The sequence below is a fragment of the Enoplosus armatus genome, chromosome 16, assembly GCF_043641665.1.
Source record: "Enoplosus armatus isolate fEnoArm2 chromosome 16, fEnoArm2.hap1, whole genome shotgun sequence".
Taxonomy (NCBI): domain Eukaryota; kingdom Metazoa; phylum Chordata; class Actinopteri; order Centrarchiformes; family Enoplosidae; genus Enoplosus; species Enoplosus armatus.
This window is the reverse complement of record NC_092195.1, coordinates 5,977,635-6,000,432: the sequence shown is the minus strand read 5'-3', so window position 1 is coordinate 6,000,432 and position 22,798 is coordinate 5,977,635. Positions and strand designations below refer to the sequence as shown.

General features: G+C 41.4%; 2 protein-coding genes across 3 annotated transcripts; both read right to left on the bottom strand.

Annotated features, from left to right (window-relative positions):
- Window positions 1-12,995: 12,995 nt before the first annotated feature.
- On the bottom strand, window positions 12,996-15,758 carry txnl4a (thioredoxin-like 4A). The gene is made up of 4 exons (XM_070921980.1): window positions 15,644-15,758; window positions 15,197-15,376; window positions 13,590-13,693; window positions 12,996-13,454 (listed from the first exon to the last, which is right to left on the bottom strand). The coding sequence occupies exons 2-4, from the start codon at window positions 15,347-15,349 to the stop codon at window positions 13,283-13,285; spliced, it is 429 nt and encodes a 142-aa protein (XP_070778081.1). The 5' UTR covers window positions 15,350-15,376; window positions 15,644-15,758; the 3' UTR covers window positions 12,996-13,282.
- A 1,076-nt stretch (window positions 15,759-16,834) lies between these two features.
- LOC139298824 (E3 ubiquitin-protein ligase ZNRF2-like) lies at window positions 16,835-22,787 on the bottom strand. Of its 2 annotated transcripts, XM_070921604.1 has the most exons (4): window positions 22,086-22,787; window positions 20,394-20,489; window positions 18,492-18,597; window positions 16,835-17,710 (listed from the first exon to the last, which is right to left on the bottom strand). In XM_070921604.1, the coding sequence occupies exons 1-4, from the start codon at window positions 22,411-22,413 to the stop codon at window positions 17,653-17,655; spliced, it is 588 nt and encodes a 195-aa protein (XP_070777705.1). In that variant the 5' UTR covers window positions 22,414-22,787; the 3' UTR covers window positions 16,835-17,652. The 2 variants fall into 2 exon arrangements, with proteins under 2 accessions (XP_070777705.1, XP_070777706.1); XM_070921605.1 differs by lacking the exon at window positions 20,394-20,489.
- Between the last annotated feature and the right edge of the window lie 11 nt (window positions 22,788-22,798).

Here is a 22,798-nt window from a genome sequence, read left to right as displayed (position 1 = left end):
CCCCTTTGACTAACATCTCCCACCAGCCTGCTGGCAATAAGAGGAGGGGGCACTGCTCTGTGTGTGTGTGCTGCAGAGTTGTATTGTGTTTGACATTGTTTCAGCAGCAGAGTGACTTTTTCTGTCCACACGGTGTGAAAGTGAATCATGGTGAGTAAGGATGTGCAGCAGGGTATTTTTGCAAACTGTGTGGGTGACTGCCGAGCATCATTTTGCCACTGTGCTGCAGAGGGGCAGGAAATTCGATTTATCTGTGGTCATAGGCATCGTGAGTGTGAGGCTGTTTATATTTACTGTAAGACCGAACAGCACAGAGCTGCTATGAGCATAAATGAGCTGACATTTATCAAACGTTCACTACAACAGGTTAAGTGGCCCCATTCAGTAAGACTCTGGTGTGGTGAAAACTCCTGTTAGGACCCTTACTTCAGGGTCGCAGCCTGGACAAAAGGGCATGATTAAATGAGCCATGGCTAAACTGTCACTCTGTGTACATTTGTATGTGTGTGTGTGTGTGTGGGGGGGGGGTCTTGTGGTCTTGTACCCAGACCAGTACTTATGGCAGCCCGCCCACGGGACTGGAGCAGGGTAAAAGAGCTGAAGACCAAATTCTGCTGTGCAACACTCAAACCACAGTTTGTATGACAGCCAAATCTAGGGGAGAATTAGGTTAGAGAGACCCGGCGCCCTTTTTATAATCAGGTTTCGCGAGTGTATTTGGGGACAGTGAGAGGAGTCGGGTTGATGGACTCTTCCCACGGCGGCCATCATTAATATTTGAGCAGGTTGTCGGGTCAAATGAGCACAAGAAGACATGTGTCATCTGAATATGAGAAGCGTAAAAATACAATCACACTCGAAAGTGAATTAGCTTCGCCTCTCATTCACTCGCACTGAAAACCACGCAAGAAGACAACTTTAGAAAAAAGACACGCCAATTCAAGGTTTACACAGTAGCATGGCCCATATCATTAATGACATGTACCTTTTTGTCATAAAAAAAGTTGATTTGTTAATTCATTCATTCAGATGTAGCAAAGGCTTACATATAACATGTTTATAATCTGAAACAACAGGAAGAGTTTAATGTCTAACAATAAATATGGGTCTTCCTGTTTTTGTGGTTGTGTCTGAGAAGTGGATCCTCTGACTGCTACTTTCACATCGCCAAACATTGTCCAACATTGCTAAACAGACTTCAGATAGGCCGCTCGTAATCACATGCAAACACAACACAGTTTTACATCCCTGTGATAGTACATTATCAACACTGCAGATATGATCTTATGATACAATTTAGAAAAGTAATTACATTAAATACGGCCCCAGCCATATTATAGTGAGAACAAAAGATAGGTACAATATATTTCGGCCGCTGCATACATACATATTTGAACATTATAGTCTCCAGGCACACGTTCAAAGAAATTTTGGATTAAGGGTAGAACTCTGAGTAGACTCCATAGACCAGAATGCACCTGTGCCATCTGTAGTCAATCACTGAGGAAGAGACACACAGAAACATGGAAGTGGTGCTGCAGTGGTTGACACCCTCCTGTTGGATAAAAGGGGGGTAAAATATAACGAAAGGAAAGGCGGAATAGAAAGAACAGCGAGCACTTCATTTTGTAGTTGTGTGAGAGCGCTTCAGCTTTTTATCTAACACACGCTGGGACAAGAGTTTGTCTCCACAGGGATGTCGGCTGAGGCTGAGGAATGGAGGAGAACCAGCGTCAGAGAGTTTTTCATAAGTCACTGATGCTCACTGAGTGGGAGGTTGTTATAAAGTTGGTGTGAGACTCACACCTCACTCTGTTATGATGTTGTATTTAGGTACTGTATCTGAATGAACTTCCCCACACTAATAAGTTACACAGATGATTTAATCAGTTTCTTTTAATTACTAAAATGCAAAAGTTAAACAAAAAAGACAGGAGGTTTGCACCCATCTGTTGAGTGAACAGGAGCTGCTGCAGGTCCTGAGGATATATCCTGAAATTTGAGGCTTTGGCAGAACATAAATGGTGGCATCTGTTGGTTTTGGTGCAGCTTAAACGTGATGGCCGGAGCTTTCTGCAGGGCGTTTCGCACATGACTGTGTGATCACACTGACTCATTGTCCTGTCTTACCAATACGATCAGTGTTGCCATTCTAATTTCTGCTTTAGTAAATGACTCCAACATAGACTGGGATCATTTATTAACTCAGTGCATCAGAATCTGGAAGGCTTTCAGACAATGAAATACTCCAGTTTCACAGTTGTAAGCAAATCGCCACCCCTAATGACTCAAATATGCACGGGACCAGATGTTCTCTTTGAAACAGGAGAGAGGGCGCTGAGTTTCGCCTGTTGTCTGTGAATAAACATCATCTTTGATGTGAGGCCTTGTATTGGACCCTCCTGACCAACTGAACTCTGGCCAACAGATAAATTGTTCCCATCTCACCACACCGTGAAATTCACACCAATGCCTTTCTGTGTGTGTGTGTGTGTGTGTGTGTGTGTGTGTCTGTGTGTGTGATTGAACAGCAGATACAGCAGACCCCGGCCGAGACACATGATCATCACCTGATCTGGGTACGTTGCTCTGAAAGACAGCGGCTCTGCAATGAAGGAGACCAAAATGAATAAATAACTCGTATCCAAGGATACTGAGGGAGGATGGTGAGTAAGTCAATTTGCATAAGCTTCTAGGGAAAGTTTGCCTCTAGTGAAAACTACTGTATACAGTCCCTTAGTACATAAATATGAATTAATGATTGCTGATCCGTTCATTAACTTGGTTAATCGCACAGAGGTCTCTGTTTCATGCTCTTCGTCTAATACTCTCCTAATTCTCCTTTAATTCTCCTGTGAAATTGAAAGCATTTGAAAGTTTGATTGTTTGATTATAGGGTGAAAAAGAGGACAAGACCCAGACTGTAATATGGGGAGGTGCAAGAGAGGTATGGAGGTCTTTCTTAACTGAAATATTAATACCTGAGCATTATTGCCTACCAGCATAAGGTGGAGCACCTTGGATTATTTATACAGTGTCTATTATTTTTTAGGTCAGTTGTCCCATCCTGCTTGCCGTTGCATGAATGGCAGAAACCGCCTGTGGTGTGTGAGCCTGTCCTCAGAAGAGTTTAGTCTTTATGAAGGCATGCTTTATGAATTATGAGGAGAAGTAAAGTGCACTGGTACCATTAAGGTGAAACACAGTAAAAGAGTAACTTGGGGTTAGAAAATCAAAGCTGAAGACACTCAGGAGGATTTTACACAGAGATGTGATATGTTACAGCCAAAGGAAACTGATTAATTCAACAAAAATTCATGGGTTGATTGTGAAGTAAGACTTGAATCTGTGTAATCAGTTTTAAGCAATATTTGGATTCCAACAGTAGATGGTTTGATGGAACAGGATTTCTTTAACAAGTAGGTTTACATTAAAGTGAGACGATCCTTTGCTGAACAACAACCACTGTGGCCACAGGTGGCAATTACAAGCACACTAAAGGAAGAATCATCAATTCAGTGAACTCTGAAGTTACACAGAACCTGCCTAAATGTTGCTAACTTAAGCTAACATTAGCCACCATATGCTACTGGTCATACCAGACAAAGAAATTATTTATTGCTTATCATTTGTACTTTTCATTTGTAAGAGGTGTTATTTCTTCTCTGAAAAGTCTCATTTCAACTGATTTAATCATCCTTCATTTCTAAGGGACAGTTGTAAAAAAACAGCAGTCACAGTCCATCCTGGTGACCTTTGACACCCACAGTCAAGCTGTCCAAACCAAAAGAATTCTAGCCACCTTGTAAACAACAGAAATCTCTGAGTTTACTGTGTTAATCTTTAACTCCATTAAAGGGGAAAAGGGGGATTTTATGTATCAAAGTCTGATTACAGGTGACAATCTGGGGCGTATGGAGTCAGAAAAAAGTGAGCTTACTAGACCTCTGCAGCCCACTCCTCATCTCTGCCTGAGGCTAGCAGCACGAGGCTACATTAGCCGCTACTAGCATAACACACCTGAATCTCTGACCAAACTGGCAAGGGTCAAGCTGTATTGTGGGTAATGTAGGCGCCAGGTAGAAGGAGAATGTGTCGAACAAAAGAGACGATATATGTGGTTCTGCTGCATCAAATCTTTATCCTTTTTTTAACTGTCCATTGTGAGTCTGACAATGAAGTGCAACGCTAAATCTGTGCAGGACTCTTGTAAAGACAACCAGGGTGAACATGCTCAATAATCTTGAATCAATCATTATTTTGTATGAGTCAAAGGGCGTCTCATTCCTCTCATCAAAGGACAGAACATGAAGCCTGGACTTGTCACGTTGCACTACTATACAGACGTCCGCACTGAAGCCCACGCTCTCCCTCCATGACTCTCACCAGCTAAATGTTAGACTTCTATATCGATGAGTATGTGGGCAGCTGGTGAGCTGGCATCATGCAAACACTCCTCACAGCGTCACAATCAAGAAAATGAGAGCTTTGGAAATGTGCATTATCAGTGTGGACTTTTTCTGGCATCTGACATGGAAGGTAAACGTTGCTGGAAAGTGCTCTGTCTCTTAGTGACCTCAGTTGAGTTACCTCAGTCTGACATACAAGCATCCCCACTCAGAAACATTCACCTGCCTGCCTCTCCTCAGCATCCTCTCTCCAATCTCCAGCTACTCCTCCCTCCCCCACCCCCGTGCCTATTTCTGTCGTCTTATTTGGAGTCATTGACAGAAGTGTGGTAGCTTGACACCCTCCCCAGCCCTCCATCCACTCTCCTCCATCCTCACCCTGCCGTTACAGTCGCTGTGGTCTCCCTGCCCCTGCAACACCCCCGCCGAGCTCACGCGGTTAGTACAGTCTGCCTGTGCTCTCTCCTTATAAGGGCAAAATACATTGACAGAGGCAGAGAGAGGGGGCTGTACCAGCACAGGAAGGCAGGTAGGGGGACAGTGGCTCTAAAAGGAGGAGAGAGAGAGTGAGGGGGGGGGGGGGAGTGATGTAGAGGCAGAGGAGCAGAGATGAGGAAATAGTGAATAAGGAGGAGGAGGAGGGATGAAGATGTCAGGGAGTGAGGGTGATGGGGATTGTGTGATAAGAAGTAGGGTTCAGCTGAAGCTTTGAGGGATTTAGAAAGCAAACAGCAACATTTTTCAACTGAGGAGGCCGGTAGCACATATTTTGTGGCAGTTTTGTGTCGATCAATTTTCAGTCTCATGCAAAAGATATTTCAAGATATAGTTTTCCTCCCAAAACACAATGACACAACGTTCCAACAGTCAGTGGGACTCTATCCACTAAAACCAAGGTTAATTGGATTAGAAACTGCTACATATTTAGTCTGAATGTTAAATATTTGTAAATAATCCTGATTCTGAATTTCTAAATGTTATTCTTAGAAAGACAAAAACAGCAAAACAAACTGCGAAACAGCTTTTAGACCATGATACAAGTCTTGCCCCCAAAACCCATAATAATGATATTTCCATCTGCATGATGCCACGTCTCCAAAGCTGATCAGAGTTCATTCATAAAATGAGCAATTACGTGAATATATGAGTCATGTTTATTAATACAGTGGGCTAACCTAAACACTCATATGCACAGGAAGCTTTGGCTCTAGAACCTTCATTCTACACATTTAGCATTTTCCTTATTTTGCTGTCCAAACTGCAGAAACGTTTCCTCCCAGTGGAAGATATTAATTATCCTTAAAGATCATGTTAGTAAGTCATAGTATCTGAAACAGAAAAATGTATTGGCTTGTTGGCTAGAAGCAGAGCTCAGAAACTCTATCTGCACCTATAGTGACGCTGCAGACAGTGGCATCAGTATTGATGACAATGACTGTTATCAGCATCATCATTATTTAATCATTAAACATGAGTTTCCTCCTCATCGTGATCACAGTGATTATATATTCAAATTAATATATTCCAGCATACTTTTGTGGAGTGTGATCACAAATCACTTTGTAGGTGAAGCGCTGCTTCACCCACTGTCAATAAAGTATTGATCAGTTATACAAACAAAACGCTTTGTATCCATTCAGATCAGAAATGGAAAATAAATGTCTGGTCAATTTGCAATTTCTAATTAAAAGCCAATATTGATCTAAAACATTAAAGGGGGACAGTTTAGTATTTCACTTACATGAAGTTGGGGGACTTGCAAAAGAACGTCAATGAAAATCAATGTAATCCATTGTAGGGGTCAAAAACGCTGGGTCCTACACTTCCCATAATGCAACTTGATTGTGTCTTTTCATTTGCCTGGTAAATGCCTACATCTTTCCAACTCGGGGTTATTTTCATAAAAATAACCCTGATGAAGTCATCTCAACAGTGTTATTTTCTGACACTGACATTTTCTGTCAAAACTCATCAGAAGACGTTATACAACTCACAGGCTGAGTAGTTCTCCTCATGACGAGTAAACTGCTCATCGTGTGTAAAATCACTGGAGTAACTCTTTAATCTCACCATGAATTATGGCGGTGAGAAAAGGAGTTGATTTGAGCTGAGAAAAGAGAACAGTTACAGTACAAAAGTGAGACATAAGTAGTGACCAATATTAGGAACTCCTGCCTCTCAAATTAACTTTAAAGAGTACTGCATCAAATTAGCATTGGACTCACAGTTTTAAAAAAAGATGCAGCGGAACGGACTGCAGAGGTCGAGTAAGCTCACTTTCTAACTTTTTTCATTATCAAATGTGTAGTCAGACCCAACCAACACTGACTCAAGTGACATCTCATGAGGCAATTTCTCAGACTTCACACGGCTCCTGCCGGGAGCCACAAAAACACTTTATACAACTTTTTTGACATTTGCAGCAGTACTCCCCAACGTCTGCAAACAGACTTTGACTATATTCCTTTATTTGTCAAAAAATAAACACATTTCATGCAGAAAAGACATTTTCGAATGTGCATGATCAGCTTCAATTACAAAGTGTGTGTGTGGTGTGTGACAGAGTGTGTGGGAGAGTAAGGCGTCTTGATTTCTTGCACAAGTGACGGGGAACAGATCAAATGAAGGTTTTTCCCTCTCAAGCCTGTGTGTGTGTGTGTGTGTGTGTGTGTGTGTGTGTGTGTGCTGGTTCTGTTGGTTCAGCTGGAGCATTTCTCAGCGTCACACCTCCCGTGTAGCAGGAGGCCTGGTCTGCCTGCGAGGACTGGGCAGGTGCTAATTGGGCCTGAAGCTTCTGAATGGAGGCGCCTGCCATGAATGGAAGTGAGTGCGTAGAGCTACCAGGGGCCTCATGTGATCCATGTGTGTTTGCTCAGTGTGTGCACGGTACATCAGCGTCAGCAGTGCCACATACTGCATAAACACACCTCCTCTCTGTGTACTGGTATCTGCTAAGTTAAATAGACCCCTCATTTTGTCGCAGATGGAGGGATGACACCCCTTTGGGAATGATGCAGGAGGAGAGATGCAAATCCGTTTAGTCACAGGTCCCTAAGTGGAGTAAAAGGCAGACGCAAGGAGGGGAAGAGAAGGGAATTAAACCAACATAACACGAGGCTGCTAAGTGTGTCAGCATCTACGAAAGGAGGCAGGCGGGGGTCATTAATGGCGTGGAGTTTGTGTGTGTTTGTTTCAGCATATTATCAGTATGAAACATCTGCTCTTGTTAATCTTCACCAACCTGTAGGCAGTACTTCATTTACTCTGAGTAATTCCCCCACAGGGACAAACCTCAAACCCACCCACGCAACTGAGTAGATCTTAGAAGAAGAAAAAATAGATCAGATGAATAAATAGGATGTTGCTGCAGAGGGAGTTTGGAGATAAGCCTTTCTCACCCTCTCTCCCCTCAGAATATATGACAGCGAAACCATCTCCTCCTATCTCTCCATCATGTCTCTCAATCGGCATTCCCTTTGAAGGAATTAAGAAAATGAAAACTGTTGAGAGAGTGATGAGTCTCGATAGCTCTCTCTGGTTGTGTCGGTTATGTAAAGAGGCCGTGATGTAACCCAAGAGGAGGGACATGGAGTTTATGAGATGAGTAAATTGAAGGACAAGAACGAGGTCACAGATTTACACTGGTGGAGATTTGCTGACAGGATGACTGTATATGTGCACGTGAACAAAAAAGGCTCTTTCAAAGTGGCAGAAGTTCATAAGATGGCGCAGTAAAACACCACACACTTGTTCCCAAACTCCAGAAAAGCGGAAGTTTTGATGGACGTTTCCTTAATCTCTGCAGTACAGTTGCTAACACTTTATAATACTGCCCACAATTTACTGCGTAACTGTGGTGTAAGTTTATCATATAAATCAATACATATGAAATACTTACTACTGGCACTTAAATGTGGGTATAGTGGAACAAGCGAGTAACAATTGGACATTTTAGAGGAAAGGAGAAATAAATTATACTGTAAGTATTTTTTGTAATTACTGGATACCTATAGGGTATAAGTATATTACAATGTTATTGTATAGTATATATGTGGTGTCAATAAAATATTTACTGGGTATTTATACCAGGACAAATACTTAAGTACAAGGGGACAAGAGACAATGAATAATGGGGTCACCACTTTGGGTTTTACAGGGATTTAGGCATAAGTCACATTTAGAAGTTGGAAGCCTCTGGATGAAGCTGAACCGGTTGGTAATGTTTGTCAGTTGTCCGGTCCAGTTAAGTCTAGCTTCTCTCTCTTTCTATTTTTGTGACAAAAAAAAAACCCTACTGCCCCAAATTGCTCTGAACATACAAGATTTCCTTGCCCAGGCTCACCAGGATGCTACTCTCAAGCAACAGATTGAGAGTAGCATTGAGGCTCTGGACATCTACGGACACTATCCTTGTTGTCAAGTAATGGTATTCTGGGCATTGTTATTATTGAGGGACCCCCCCTGCACCAATGCACCAATGCACCAATGCATATTTGTTCTCATATCCACTTCATTTGTACCTACTGGGATACCTAGCAAGTATTTAATTCTACTCCCTATGAACAAAGTATTTACCCTGTGATTTATGGGTTGTAATCTAAAGTGCTGCCCTTTTGGTTTGTGAATTACTGGCTGATTTTACATCTTCTTCCCCTAAATGTATTGAAATTAAGGCCGTAAGAATTTTTGGTTGAACGTATGCAATCAGTGACAAGGGGTCCATAGATTTGTTTTAAGGGTCACAAGCCAAAAAGTTTGAAAACCATTGTGGTAATGTATGGCATTATCTGCTTGCTGTACCGCCACATGTGACTCACGGTGATGATCAGGATGACTTTGAGAAGCCTTTGGCTCGAAGTGAGATGTGACGCACAGTTGGATGAGGCAGACTGACCACAGCTACAGTTACTGGGTAAAGGGAAGGGCTTAACACATGATTTGTGTATGTGTGTGTGTCAGTATTAGTGCCAACAGGGGAAGCTGCAGGGGTGGGGGTGGGGTTGTCCCAGAAAATTGGCAATTGCCCCTCACCCTTCCCCCCACGTCGGGCACCCACATGGACAGCGACAGACTAGAAGAGGAGGAGGGAGGAAAGCCAGAGAGAGAAGATGGTGGGATGCCAGCGTGTCTTCCCCCTGACACCCGGATGATCCTCACGGCCTGCCTGCAGCACCCTCTTTGTGCAGATCTATTTGAACACTATCAGTTGAAAACAGATCCTGGATTATCACAGCTTTAGGGGTGAGCGTGCATATTCCCTATATAGTCCATAGGAAAAAACAACTCCACCTCCTCCTTTCTGTCTTCACACACAGACACACACTGTACTGTACATCCCGCCATGTTTCCATATGTCTAGACTGGAGTTTCCCAGTAACCCTTAGTCGCCCAGACCTCTCCTTTCCCCCTGAGGCTGAGCTGATTAACAGTAATAGGGAACAACAATGCATGATAATGTGAATTATAATGGACCAATGGAGGCGGCCTTTGGCCCCGCGCTCCATATGAGGGCAATGGCACAGTAACGGCATACATGGGCCCTGCAGGGACAGGCCAGACAAAGACAAAAGCATGCCAGACTGTAGGTTAATGTAAGTGGAAAGGACATGGCAGGCCTGGGGGGGGTGTATATAGGACCTCGACATGGTCCACACACACTGAAAGATGAGGAAATCAGTTTATTTTGAACTGTAAATACATTCATGCCTGCCAGTGTACACACATTAGTGCAATGAGGTCACCCTGTAGCTCCAGCTTTCACGTTATTGAGTTTAAAAAATGAATTGCACTCCATCTAAAGACACACTGCATTTTCTGGCTCCTGAAAAGTTGATATTTTAGAGATAATGTGGTTTTTACTCAAGAGCATCCAAGTGTGGTCAGAGTGTTTTGTTTTCGCAGCAGCCACAGCGGTTATTGGCCTCCTCTCTCCTCCGTCACCTCCTCTTGGTGGCCAGCTGTTGTTCAGCCAGCCCCGTCTTCCTTGGCCAGAGCTCTGGGGCAGTTACAACCAGACAGACGATGATCAGTTGGGAGCTGGGGGGGGGGGGGGGGGGGGGTAAACACACAGCTTTGGGGTAAACACAATACAGTGGATTGTCTACAAGGACCAAGAGAAGACACACACATTGACTCTGAGATCCCAAGTGACTTCCAACTTGTCTCACTCAGGAGATGTGAAGAGGTCAGGCGATTTACTCTGGAGAGGATCCCTCACTGCCTTAGGTCCAAACACACACACACACACACACACACACACACACACACACACACACACACACACACACACACACACACACACACACAGTCACAGAGAGACAGACTTTGTCCCCTTTCACCTCATCTATCACTCAACAAATTGGACTCTGTCTCCCATGCAGTGTGTGGTGTCTGGTTATAAGGAGCTGTAAGAGATGGAGCCGACAGCTAACAGATATTAATGACACTCATCCACTGATATTTCTCTCACTCTCTCCCACTCCTTCATCCTCTATTTTCTTGCTCCTCTTTTCTTTGCCATGTTAATTTCTCTCAGTACTTCTATAATATCATCATTCTGTTGTATCAATGATGGATAACTACTGTCATGGTTGGGGGGTAATGGTGAAAACTGTGAGGAAACTAAAGACCCAGTGGAAGAATCGAGGCCTGAATTAATTACCCTGCTGGGTTTTTTTTATCTTAGGTCGGACCGTTTTACATACGATTCTTAGTGTTTTGAGAGTGTGTAAATACTGTGGATAGAGAAAGTTCCTATTTGATGTTGCTGTGAGATCAAGACTCTAAAAGACAACCATCACCTTTGTCAGGAAAAGCTCCCTCAGCGGATGTCCACAGTTCATCACACACACTTCACACCCCGGCCAAAACTTATGTGGATTTCTCCCCTCTGGCAGGCGCTGCAGGGCACTGCGCGCCAAAGCAAGCAGACACAAGAACTGTGTCGTCCCACAGGACATCACACTCATAAACAGCGAACTCAGCTATGTGAATGTCTCCCTACAGGGTCTGCACAATACACAGCGATTACTATCGTTGTAGCTGTGTGTATATATAGGGTATTTATATACTGTGCTGTACAAAATATTTCTTTAGTTCTCAAATATTATACCATCTTCACTCACAACACAGCTTGTATAGTCTGCACTGTGCAATAGCTGTACATACGGCCACCTCTATATTTAATTTACTCTACCACTCTAAAGGCATACACTATTTATCCCAGTGTTTTACTATTCAATCTGTGCTTTTAGTACACACAGTGACCAACCAAAAATCACCCCCATCATATCTGTGTGATCATCTGTTTACTAGTTCCATTACTTTAACTTATTGCTTATTATTACCATTTTATCTTTTATTGTGTTTATTTTTTCATTTTATATATGGTGTATTTTTCTTTTTTATATCCTTCTGTGTGTAATGTGAGCACACTTGCCTGTAATTTGCTGGATAGTGTTGGCAGTGGGAGGGAGGTTGAGTGGGAATGAGTGCTTCTACTGCATAAGGTTGGGTTTAATAATAGCAATGTGTCTGTATGGACCTATCATTGAATTTAGTATTTATTGTATTTGTATTAATTGCTTTAGTATATTATTAGTGTTTGTGTCAACGTTCCCAAGGACTGCAGATGGGAATGAGCTAAAAGCTAAATCTGGTACATCTGGTACAGTCCCTGACAAATAAATTCATTGAACTAATGTAATCAATAAATAAGCAACCTGAACCTTTAGTATTACAACAATGTAATCACCAGACTGTGACACTGCCAAACATCTCTGGCTCCACCTGATGGAGATTTTAGGGAAATGCACACTCTGTCAGGTTTTCACTCGCTACACCACCAAGTGGTCATGAGTAAGTAAAAATGTTGATCAGACTTCTACAACTGAATACACCAAATACTTTAAAATGTTTGAGCTATTGGATTTCTTTCCAGATGAACATGGAATACAATCTAGTTAACTACAATGGAATCATTTTTATGGAATAGATGGAATTAGCTCCTGATCTTTTCTCAACCCTGGGTACCAAAGCTAACAACATCAGTAAACGTAATACATCACAGAAGCTCTCCAACATGACCAAGTTGAATCTACATCTGACACTCCAGCAAAAAAACAAACATTATGAGCTTCACCTGCTTTTACTATGGAGTCACATTTTTTTAAGGTGTTTGTTATATTGCTTAACCACAATATTTTTAATAATTCTGTGGGCAGAAAGTTTCTCGAGCATTCTGTGTCTATAACTTGAGCCTTCAACATCACAAGTGTCCTGTACCACGCAGGTGTAACAAAATCCAAACAACATGAATAAAAACAGGGACCGCAGCAGCAGCATGTCACTATTGGCTCCGAGCTGTACTGAGCAGCCCAACCCCTCTATGCATTTGTCTGGTAGCTAATGATGTTTGGTTTTAGTGATGTTGTTTGTCTCGTCTATATTGGACTTCAGTAAAGTGCAATAATACAAACACAACTTTTCCCCATCAGAAGCAATGGTCTGTGAAAGTGACACTGAGAAGACGGCTTGGAACAACTGAAAGGACCTGCAGCAAAAAACTTTCATGTGTAAATACCCATCCATGTTTATTACAACATTTAAATATGAGGATTTTACATTGCCTGGTTTCTTAAGCACCTGTTTCACAGAAATAAGATGAAAAAACACTTGAGAGAAAGAAACTAAAAAAACTGAACACATCAATCTACACACAAATGGCACAATGTAACACAATCATGAGCCTTAATAAGAATATAGTCCTGTTGAAAAAGATCTTCCATGACTTCTGGAACTTGTAGTCTCTCTGTCATGTCACAAAATATCAGGAAAAAACAACTCCTTAAAAAAGTTGGAGGAAAAAATAAAAGTCAATATCTGTATTTTGTTGAATAATCCTTTGGAGACACCACCAGACCTCTTCCTTTTCTCGCTCCTCGGTACACTGTTTCAACAATGTCTATCATCTCCTGCTTGTCCTCCATTGTCCAGTTGATCTTGTTGTTGTTGCCGGTGCCCAAATCAATCATGATGTGTTTGTTTCTGGAAAATGCCAATAGCAATATGAAGTTCTGTAGTTGTACAGTAGTTCCTCAATAATGACAGACAGGAAGGCTTTATCATCATTAAAGTAACATTTACATTGATATTTTGACATCTAGACATGGAGTGCCTTACCTGAAAAAGAACATGACGGTGCAGGGGTCATACAACTCGTACATCTTGTTGAAGTCAGGTACTTCTGTGATGTCCACCAGGTAAATGACTGCGAAGTTCTTTACCTGTCAGGACGTACATAGGTAGAATATTAATACAACAGTAAAGCATCATGATATCATTATGAACAGCAAAGCATTCAACAGTACAGGCAGAACAACACAACAGGGAAAGGTCAGTTTCTGAATCAAATAAAACACTTCCCTATTGATTTTTTAAAAAACAAATTACAGCACCTGCTTTGTCAGTTCACACTACCATGCATGTAATAGATTGTTTACATGATGCTTAAACTGGCTACCTGATAACCTCAATTAGAGTTAAAAGTTAAGATATAAACTGGTGGTAAACATACTGTTCATGGACTTCCACAGACCTGCTTTGGCTGTGCCTACCCTGCAATATCTCACTTTTTTAGTGCACTGGTATAAAAAAATGGCCATACTTAAATAAGCTTCAAAAAGAATATAAGTTACATCTCTAAGAAATGATTGCAATGCCTGAGCATTTTAACAGCCTTAATAGCTTTGGGCAGCATGTCCTGAAAACGGTCTGCAAATTGCTGACAGAGTAACTTGCCCCAACATGACATAAAGTAATGGGAATCTTAGTTGTAAAATCAGCTATAAAATGCCAAGAGTAGTGAACACACTGATTAAAATAGCAATGAATCTTCACATCCATTTAGCAGACAGTATAAATTTGCGCTAGAAATAAATCTACAGTGTCCCAGAAAAGCACCCTCGCATGATTTTCTGTAATGTGCAAAATCCATATGATTTTCAGCTCAGGTCAAGTCAAACCATAAACTGTAATGCTCACGTTGGTCCAAAGGGCTTAATGTGTGAATTTTACAGGCAAGCTTTTCTCAAAGTGTAACACTATAACAGTTGATATGAAGTGTTATTAGTACATGTTGAAAAAACTGTCACTTGCAAATAAAAACTACTGATGGCAAATGGTCGCTGTGGCAACATTTACCCCAGCTAACAGTCAATCACGGATATTAATAATGTATAACACCCAATGGAGTTTTAACAGTGCAGGTGTGCATAATGTTCAAACAGTCTAATAGGGGTACTGTGTGCCAGCAGCTTTCTGAACATAAAGTAACTTCTATAAATATTCCAGTCTGTGACCACCATGTTAATTGTTTCACATCCGCACTGAAATGCAACAGCTAGCTGGAAGAGTAGCTGAAAATAACAGCCTGTTAAACTTACATGTTATTTTCAAGTCTGGGAAATCATTTAATAGTACACCCGCGTAGTGAATAATGAAAGAGAATCTTATTTAATGAAATATAAGGTTTGAGTCTGAATTAGAAACATCTTGGCTTCTGTTTCTGTTCACGTACGACTTAGTGTTACCCTCTAAAGACAAGCTGACAGTCTGTACTTCTGTCTCATATTTACAAATACAGACTTCTCTCTTTAGCCATTGTGCATTTATCACAGCAGACCAGCAGTTGATGCTAATCAGCATGTTTAAACAGCAGGGCTAATAAGCTAATAATGCTAATGTAAAAGCACACATGGTTTTAAGCATGCATCAGACTCTAAACAAACCTTTTCAGCGATGCTGTAGAGGACTTCGTCCATCTTCATACATGTTGGGTCCCAGTCGTGTCCAAAGCGGATCACGAGGACTCGGTCCTCCTCGGACAGGATGGCTTGGTCAACCTGCCAGCCATTATGGAGATGGGGTAGCATGTACGACATCTTGATCCTAGGCTGTCGATTCCCAAGCTAATAAACAACACATTTGACTTTAGCTTCGCATAACTTGAAAGACAGTGAGAGTAACGTTTAATTGACATCCATCAAAATCTGAATTTCTGCGTATAGTTTGGGTAGGAATGTGCAGTTAGCCTGCTGACACTAACGTTCGCTCGCTAGTGAGCTAGAATTGACGTTAGCTAGCTAACGTTAAGTTAGCCAAGGAAAAGTCTGAAAGGGTAAAGAATGAAACCTTATTAGATAGGAATTAATAATAATTCGTACGGAAACACTTACCTTAATATACAAACGGGTTATATATTGAAATAAATCCCCCGCCTAGTAAAAACGTAGCTTGTTAACTCCAATACTAAGCAAAACCTCGTTAACTGCTGTTGCTGTACCCTCGACGTCATCAAACCAGCGACCGTGTCGTCGCAACGTGTTTACGATAGGCATACGTATACATTTTGTTTGTTTTTGTTGTAATTGAAACCTTTCAGAAAACAAAATTACATTAATGATGAAGCATTTAAGTTAGGGGACACTGAACTAATGAGAAGTCAGTCAGATAAATAAGATTAAATGTGAATACAACATTATACACTACATTCATTTTATGATTATGTTACTAACAGAGGGAAAAACATCAGTTCCCATGATATATTCAAAATTAGGAATGCTTTGGATATATCAAAGAATGTATATTGAGGGAGTAAAGTATCCAAAGGATTCCTGATATATATATATATCATCTTTATATAACATTGATGTGAAGACCTTTGCTTTTGACTTATGTAAGCTGCATTTTCCAACATTTCTCCAATAATAACAATGGCCTTTTCCAAATGATCATAAAACACATATTGCCTTAATAAGTCCCTTGTGACTGTGTGACTGGTGTGGTTCCAATCTGGATAAATCATTCTTTCAGGTGATAATAGTTGTCCTTCAGATGCCATCTTTTCCTGGAGTCAGTCACAGCCATTTGCTTTAGGGAAAAATACCTTCTGTGACTCAGACTCATACTCATTTTTATTACCAAATATAGTCAAAGGAATATGGGCATTATCTCTGCAACACCTTAAGTAAATTGAAACCTGACGTTTCCTCAGACTGCTCATTCTGCAACAAACAAAGAACACTTTATCCACGTCCATGCATGCCCACTTCTAGGGAGGCATTACTTATATTCACCGCCTTCTCTTGGCTGATAGAACTTAAGGAATTAGCTGTCTTGCTTTAGGATTGTAATAGCGGGAATCTTTTAAATAGATGATGCCATTTTTCTGTGCCTACTTGGGAGGTTTCACATCCAAGCTGTCATGGTATTATTTTTAAATATAACATTTTTATTGCCTCATTTCCCTTCTTCGTCTTCCTCTTGTCTCTAGTCATCTTAGACAGAAAAAAATGCATCTGTCATACAGTAATTTCTATAATCAAATAATCAAGTTTTTACATTAAAATATTGAAGTTTATATGCAGTTAAGAGACACAAAGACAAAACATTTATTGTTGTGCAATTCATTACAGTACAAATAAAACACAGGTTCAAAGGTTATAAGAAAACTTTCCAGTCTATGACATAGCAGCATATTATGGCACTCCTTAGACCATGAGCATGAATCATCATTAGATATGTCTTTAATTCCACCACTAAACTACACAATCACATTACTGTGGTTCTGAATGGTCAGGTGATTAACAAAGTCAGACTATGTCACGTTAGACTATTTGGTCTAGGACACATGATTGTTTAACAGACAATGACAGCCAATTTCGCAAATAAAATTAAGATCTATTTCTTAACTACCATCAACACTGTAATCATCCCTTAAAGCTGATATAGGCATTTTTTATTCTGTATGGCTGTTTTTCACATTGCACAACATCAGCCTTCAGCCTTCAGATCAAGTCTCTGAACAGTCACTCAACCTCAATCTCTGCTGAGAAGAGACACTCCGTCCATGTCGGTCCTCTGCTATAAAACCACACCCTGTTCAGCAATGAACCCAATTGCACGAACCCACTTTAGGCCAGCAGGTGGCATAAGGAACATTCACATATTTTCTGGAGACAAAATGACTCCACCAGTGGTTCTTTGAACATCCCACACAACGACGTCTACAGAAACATGTCCACAGTCCATCGCTATTCCATGAGGCAATATGAAAAGTCCTGTACAATAATGTCTTACAATCCCTGAGGAGCGCTGATGCTCGGCTGAAACAGTGTTGGGATGAGGTCAGGGCACACAGAGCAACACAGTGATGTACAGTAGACTGAAACTGTACTTGCAGCTCCTAGTCGGCGGGATGCTCTGGACACGAGCGATTCACCTCAAACCACTCGTCTATGCACCTGAAACAGGAAGAGGAGGACAGCAGGAAGTTTGTCTCTTGTAATCGAAGGAAGTTGAAAATGAGCTGACTTACATTTATCTCTAATCACAATAAAAAAAGCGTCTTTATTTTTTAAGATAAATTATCTAAAGATAGTATCTTGATCTAATTATCTTTTAGACTATTTTTGTGGTCCTCTGATTGGATACATGTATGGAACTGCTTGTTCATACACCTGATTACATTCTATTAAACCAAAATGTTTGACATTTTGGGAAATATGCTTATCCGCTTTCTTGCTGAGAGTTAGATGAGAGGATTGATACCACTCTCATATCAGTCTGTTGAATATAAGGCTACGGCGAGCAGCAGGTTAGCTTAGCATACAGACTTTCTCATATTGCCTAAGATGGCTGTCACCTGTTTGATTTGGTCTATTTACTTTTTTGTAATTTCTACAAAAGGATTGGAGATGTTTGGCATTTACATCTTTTTATCTTTTGAATGTGCAGGTGGGAAACAAGCACGTCAGTGCCTTGCACAGAATTTCATATTGGCTCTCACACAGTGGGTTGTGACGTCTGTACTACAGGAATAGTGTAACATGTTGTGTCTCGTTTGTACAGAGGGTTATGTGCCATACTATTTCTTGGCTGGGCACATAGGCTAGCTGTTTCCCCGTTTTCAGTTTTTGTGCTAAGCTAAGCTAACTGGCAAATTAATTATTACCTCTGGAAGTCTTGCATTTGTCAAACTATTTCCAATCTGTTTATTTATATGTGTCTGTGTGTGTTAGTTACCCTTTATGGTAGATGCAGAGGCAGGGCAGCCTGGCAATGGTGTCTCCCTGCTCCAGCTCTTCTAAACAGATGGCACATTCCCCAGAGTCTCTGGACAGGACGTCCTCTGAGAAAGATAATACGGACAGAGACGAAATGAGAAAAGAGCTGCCTCGCACACCAGACCATGCTTCAGATGTTCAGTTCAGTCACTGAATCCTGCATGACCATCTGTTTAACCTTTGGTACCAGAGAACCTGTTGTCGTCTGTGATCAGTTCTGAGCTCAGTTCCTCTACAATGTGCAAAGTAGGTAAATGTGAGCCTCCAGTGGTAACAGGTTGTGCTTTTCACTTTTTTATTATCCCTTTCTTTGTATAATAGTTTGATGCTATATTCTAAAATGGGAAGAAAGTTGAGTCTCTGATAAGATGAACCTGAGATCAGATAATGATGAAGCTGTGTCATATGTTTACCTGCGTGTTTAGCTATGACAAATCCTATTATAGCCCCAGTACCTGAGGCAAAAGAGGAACTTGGGCTGTTTGTAGCTTTTCATGTGCACACATTAAAATGAATCGAGGAGAAGCGGTAAGATAGACCCATTCAAATATACTGTATTTGCATGGGTTAGGTGAAGGATAAATAGTGATTGTATAGGTTTTACACATCTGTGATAAGCTACACATTGTGCAGTCTATGAGCTGCATGTGCACTGTATATTTATCAGTAACATGCATGCTGCTGTGGGTGTGTGCCAGCTGAAAAGTGTGTGTGCGTGTCTCCGCACGTGCATCAAAACTTAAAGATGTGGAGCAATCTGCTCTTGTTTGTATACATGCAGAACTGTCGAGCCAGGCATGTCTCTACTCGCAGGAAGCGTGTGTCGTGACAGCTGTGTGTCTACAGACATGATGTGTTTGACTTTCCTGTGTGTGCACATGTAGGTATGTGTGTGTGTGTGTGTGTGTGTGTGTGTGCGTGCGTGCGTGCGTGCGTGCACACTACACAGGTGCTCACACACAGTTAGTTTGCACTCAAATGGGTGGCTGTGTAAATGTGCAGTTGCATCACATAGCTGCATTTGCTCCGATCTTTTCGGTAGTACAGTACTATTCTATAACTGTATTATTCTAAGAATTATTTAATGTTGTAGACACAATATGGCATATCATTTTGACTGAGGAAGGGAAGACAGAAGCAGTGGCGCAATATAAATAAGTACATTTTTGTACCGCATTTAAGTACAATTTTGAGGTCCTTGTACTACCTTAAAACTAATCTATTACATTTATTTGACAGCTATAGTCAATAGTTACCTTGCAGATTAAGATTTTACATTAAAAACCTACGATGATCTTATAAAATATGATGCATTGTTATTGATTACCCAACGGTATATAAACTACTTACAAATAGGTCAACGTCACCCACTAACACCAATATACGGCTTACAAAGTAATATATCAGAGGTAATAATCAAGTATAATAATATAATAATATATTTCATTGGTTCCCAAAGTGGGGGTAGGGACCCTCCAGAGGGTCCAAAATAAATTGAGAGGTTACAAGATGTTTACATAAAAAAAGAAAATAAACCAAATGTCTTCATTTTTATGCTAAATGCAAATAAATGCAAATGTTTGCTGGTTTTCTGTGAAATGCTGGATTCTTTTATCTTTTCAGGTCTCTTCAAATAAATGAATCTATGAAGGGAAAATTGAACGGCTCAAATCCACACTAAGCATCGCCTGTGATGAGGAGTTGCAAGTAGATGCACCAGCATTGTCACTGATGAGTTTCACATGTTGTTTTGCATGTCTGTTTTGAACAAAAATGAACACGTAAAACTGGAATAACAGAAGTACATAGGTAGCTGTGGCCAAAAACTCTCCCGTGCCCTCTCACACCCCTGATCTCTTACTGTTGTAGGTGAGGCGCGTTTTGCTGAAACACATGAGCAGGTGCTTCTCTATTTCATCCGACGCCATAAACTTGGAGCAAACAGGACAGTGGAAGCCTGGGAGGAAAACACAAAGACAAGAACATGAGGCCCCAGATGTGCTAACGGCTCTCTCACAAGGTTTTATTGATATGTACACAAGAGAGGGCGTGGGACAGTTTGCATGAGCTTGATCTTACTCAGTCTAACACCTACCTGCACCTGCTAGCTCTCTGTCTGCTGTAAACAATCTGTTACAATCTGCTTTCCTGATCATACCATCTTTAGGTGTCATTGCTCAACACAAACTAGCTGCAAACATATCCTTAAGCTGAGACGCCTTAATATTTATTGCACTGCATGTATGAATTAAATAAGTCATTTATTAATTCATCATTCGACCCACATACACATGGCCTCCAGACCCCCATGCATCTTCTCAGCTGCACAAAGATTAATAGGCCAGGTGCTGTCTGACCTGAGATAAGCTTAACGCCTGTTTAACATTATAACAGCTCCGTCAAGAAACGGATTGCAAATGCATGATACTCTGTGTCTGGAGTGAACCTCATGTTTGTGTCATGTGTTTGTGAGGGGGGTGAGGAAATAGGATAAGCTGTGGACACAATGCCAGCATGCCTGCAGGGTCACAATCACATGGATCAGATGAGCAAAGGTCATTGATGAGGTTATTAATGATTAGACTTCCTCATCAGGGAAATTACGTATGAAGGAGGGGACCAAAATTCAGCCATATTTTTATTGACCACGTTATGAAATATGAGGAAATTGGAGCGTGTGTCATTTACAAGAACTCCAACAGCAATAGGGATTCAGGAAACACTCTAAAATGTTAGATGTTTTGAACAGGAGCTTCTCCTTTCAAGACACATGGATGTTAGAGCGTCGTAACAGCCCTGCTTTGTTAGTTTGAGTCCTGTTTTGCCGTGGCCCGGTCTGGAGACAACCCACCAGTTGCGAAGCAGCTAGACTTGCAGATTCAGGAAGTTTGTGTGCATGTGTGTGTGTGTGTGTGTGTGTCAGCCAATGTGTAACCAGCAGGAAGCTCTTATCTGCTGACCTACATAATGCACTCTTCCCTCTCAGCCGGAGTGAAAAACAAGCCAGTTTTGCAAAACAAGAGGAGAGGCAAGAGAAGACTGAAGGCAGCTCAGCACAGTAGAGCCACCTGTGGCTGCAATAAAAGAGCAGAGGTGCTAAACAAAGGGCTCAGTCATCGCACTGCTATTGCCATATGCCAGGTATCACATGTCAAATGGAAAAATACTAAGCAACTTTGATATCTTGTAGGGGTATCATAAACATATGGTATCCTCCATGAACTAACACGTTGACTTTAAACTCACAAGTGTGCCATAAGCATAATATTAAGACCAGAAATATTACAGTTACGCCACATGAACTGAGAAAAAAATATAATGACAATGACAACATACAGTATACCAAAACAACAAACACACTATAAATATGACAAAAGATAGATTATGATCGATAGATAGATAATGCACCATTGTGTCTAACACAGACAAAGTGTAAGTATCATAAAGGTGCTGAGCCGTAACATGTTACTTGTATGAATGTGACTGCCTTAATCCAGATGTTTTATGGTGTGACTGTTATGACTTTGTAGTAAACCATGCGTTACAATCTTACCTCCCAGAAGGTGGGGGGACAGGTGGGCCGGTAGAGACCCTATAAGCAACCTGTGGCCCTCAGGAGGCAGCTGGCCCTCGTCGTCACCATCCGTGCCATCAAGGCTCTGATTGAGTACGTGCGACCCTGACCTGCCGCCTACCGGTATACTGAGCCCGGAGCTGGTTGGCCCTCCACCAGTGTACCGGATCCGGGGGCCATCTGGTCCATTGGTGTACCTAAACCCCGCAATCCTTTCCCCTCCGCTGGGGTTTCCAGATGGGAGATCGGAGCTGGAATAAGCCCGAGTTCTGCCATCAAATACTGGGCTGCTCTGTTTGGCCCCCATGCTGGTCTCAGGCTTACCTCCTCAGGTTGTGTGTGCGCTTTAAAGTTTTTAGCCACGGCACATGGTTACAGTGAGTGAACCGACACCAACAAAGGAAATCAAGTCTAACACATTAACAGCAATAAAGGCGAGGTGATCCAACATGTTAAAGTTTCATGGTGCGCCCTGTGCGTAAAGTGCGCACTCACTGACGCATAACTTAATTTCCATATGGTCGGGTTTTTTTCTTGGCAGAGCCCTTCCCTTTTTTTCAACAATGGAATATAAAAAAGATAAAATCTCTTCAGTTAAACGTCTTCAGTTCCTCCACTTCAGACGAGGACATCGGCGCAAGTGTTGAGCCACAGCCCATCTGGTTCAAGTTTGTTTTCGTGCTCAACTGTGG

Excerpts from the sequence above, each read along its gene's own strand:
- txnl4a (XM_070921980.1), bottom strand. The coding sequence starts at position 15,349 with ATGTCGTACATGCTACCCCATCTCCATAATGGCTGGCAGGTTGACCAA. Across the intron at positions 13,694-15,196 it reads TCTACAGCATCGCTGAAAAG|GTAAAGAACTTCGCAGTCAT; the intron begins GTTTGTTTAGAG and ends ACGTCCTGACAG. Across the intron at positions 13,455-13,589 it reads ACCGTCATGTTCTTTTTCAG|AAACAAACACATCATGATTG; the intron begins GTAAGGCACTCC and ends GGCATTTTCCAG.
- LOC139298824 (XM_070921604.1), bottom strand. The coding sequence starts at position 22,413 with ATGGGGGCCAAACAGAGCAGCCCAGTATTTGATGGCAGAACTCGGGCT. Across the intron at positions 20,490-22,085 it reads GTCCCCCCACCTTCTGGGAG|GCTTCCACTGTCCTGTTTGC; the intron begins GTAAGATTGTAA and ends TTTTCCTCCCAG. Across the intron at positions 17,711-18,491 it reads CTCTGCATCTACCATAAAGG|GTGCATAGACGAGTGGTTTG; the intron begins GTAACTAACACA and ends TTCCTGTTTCAG.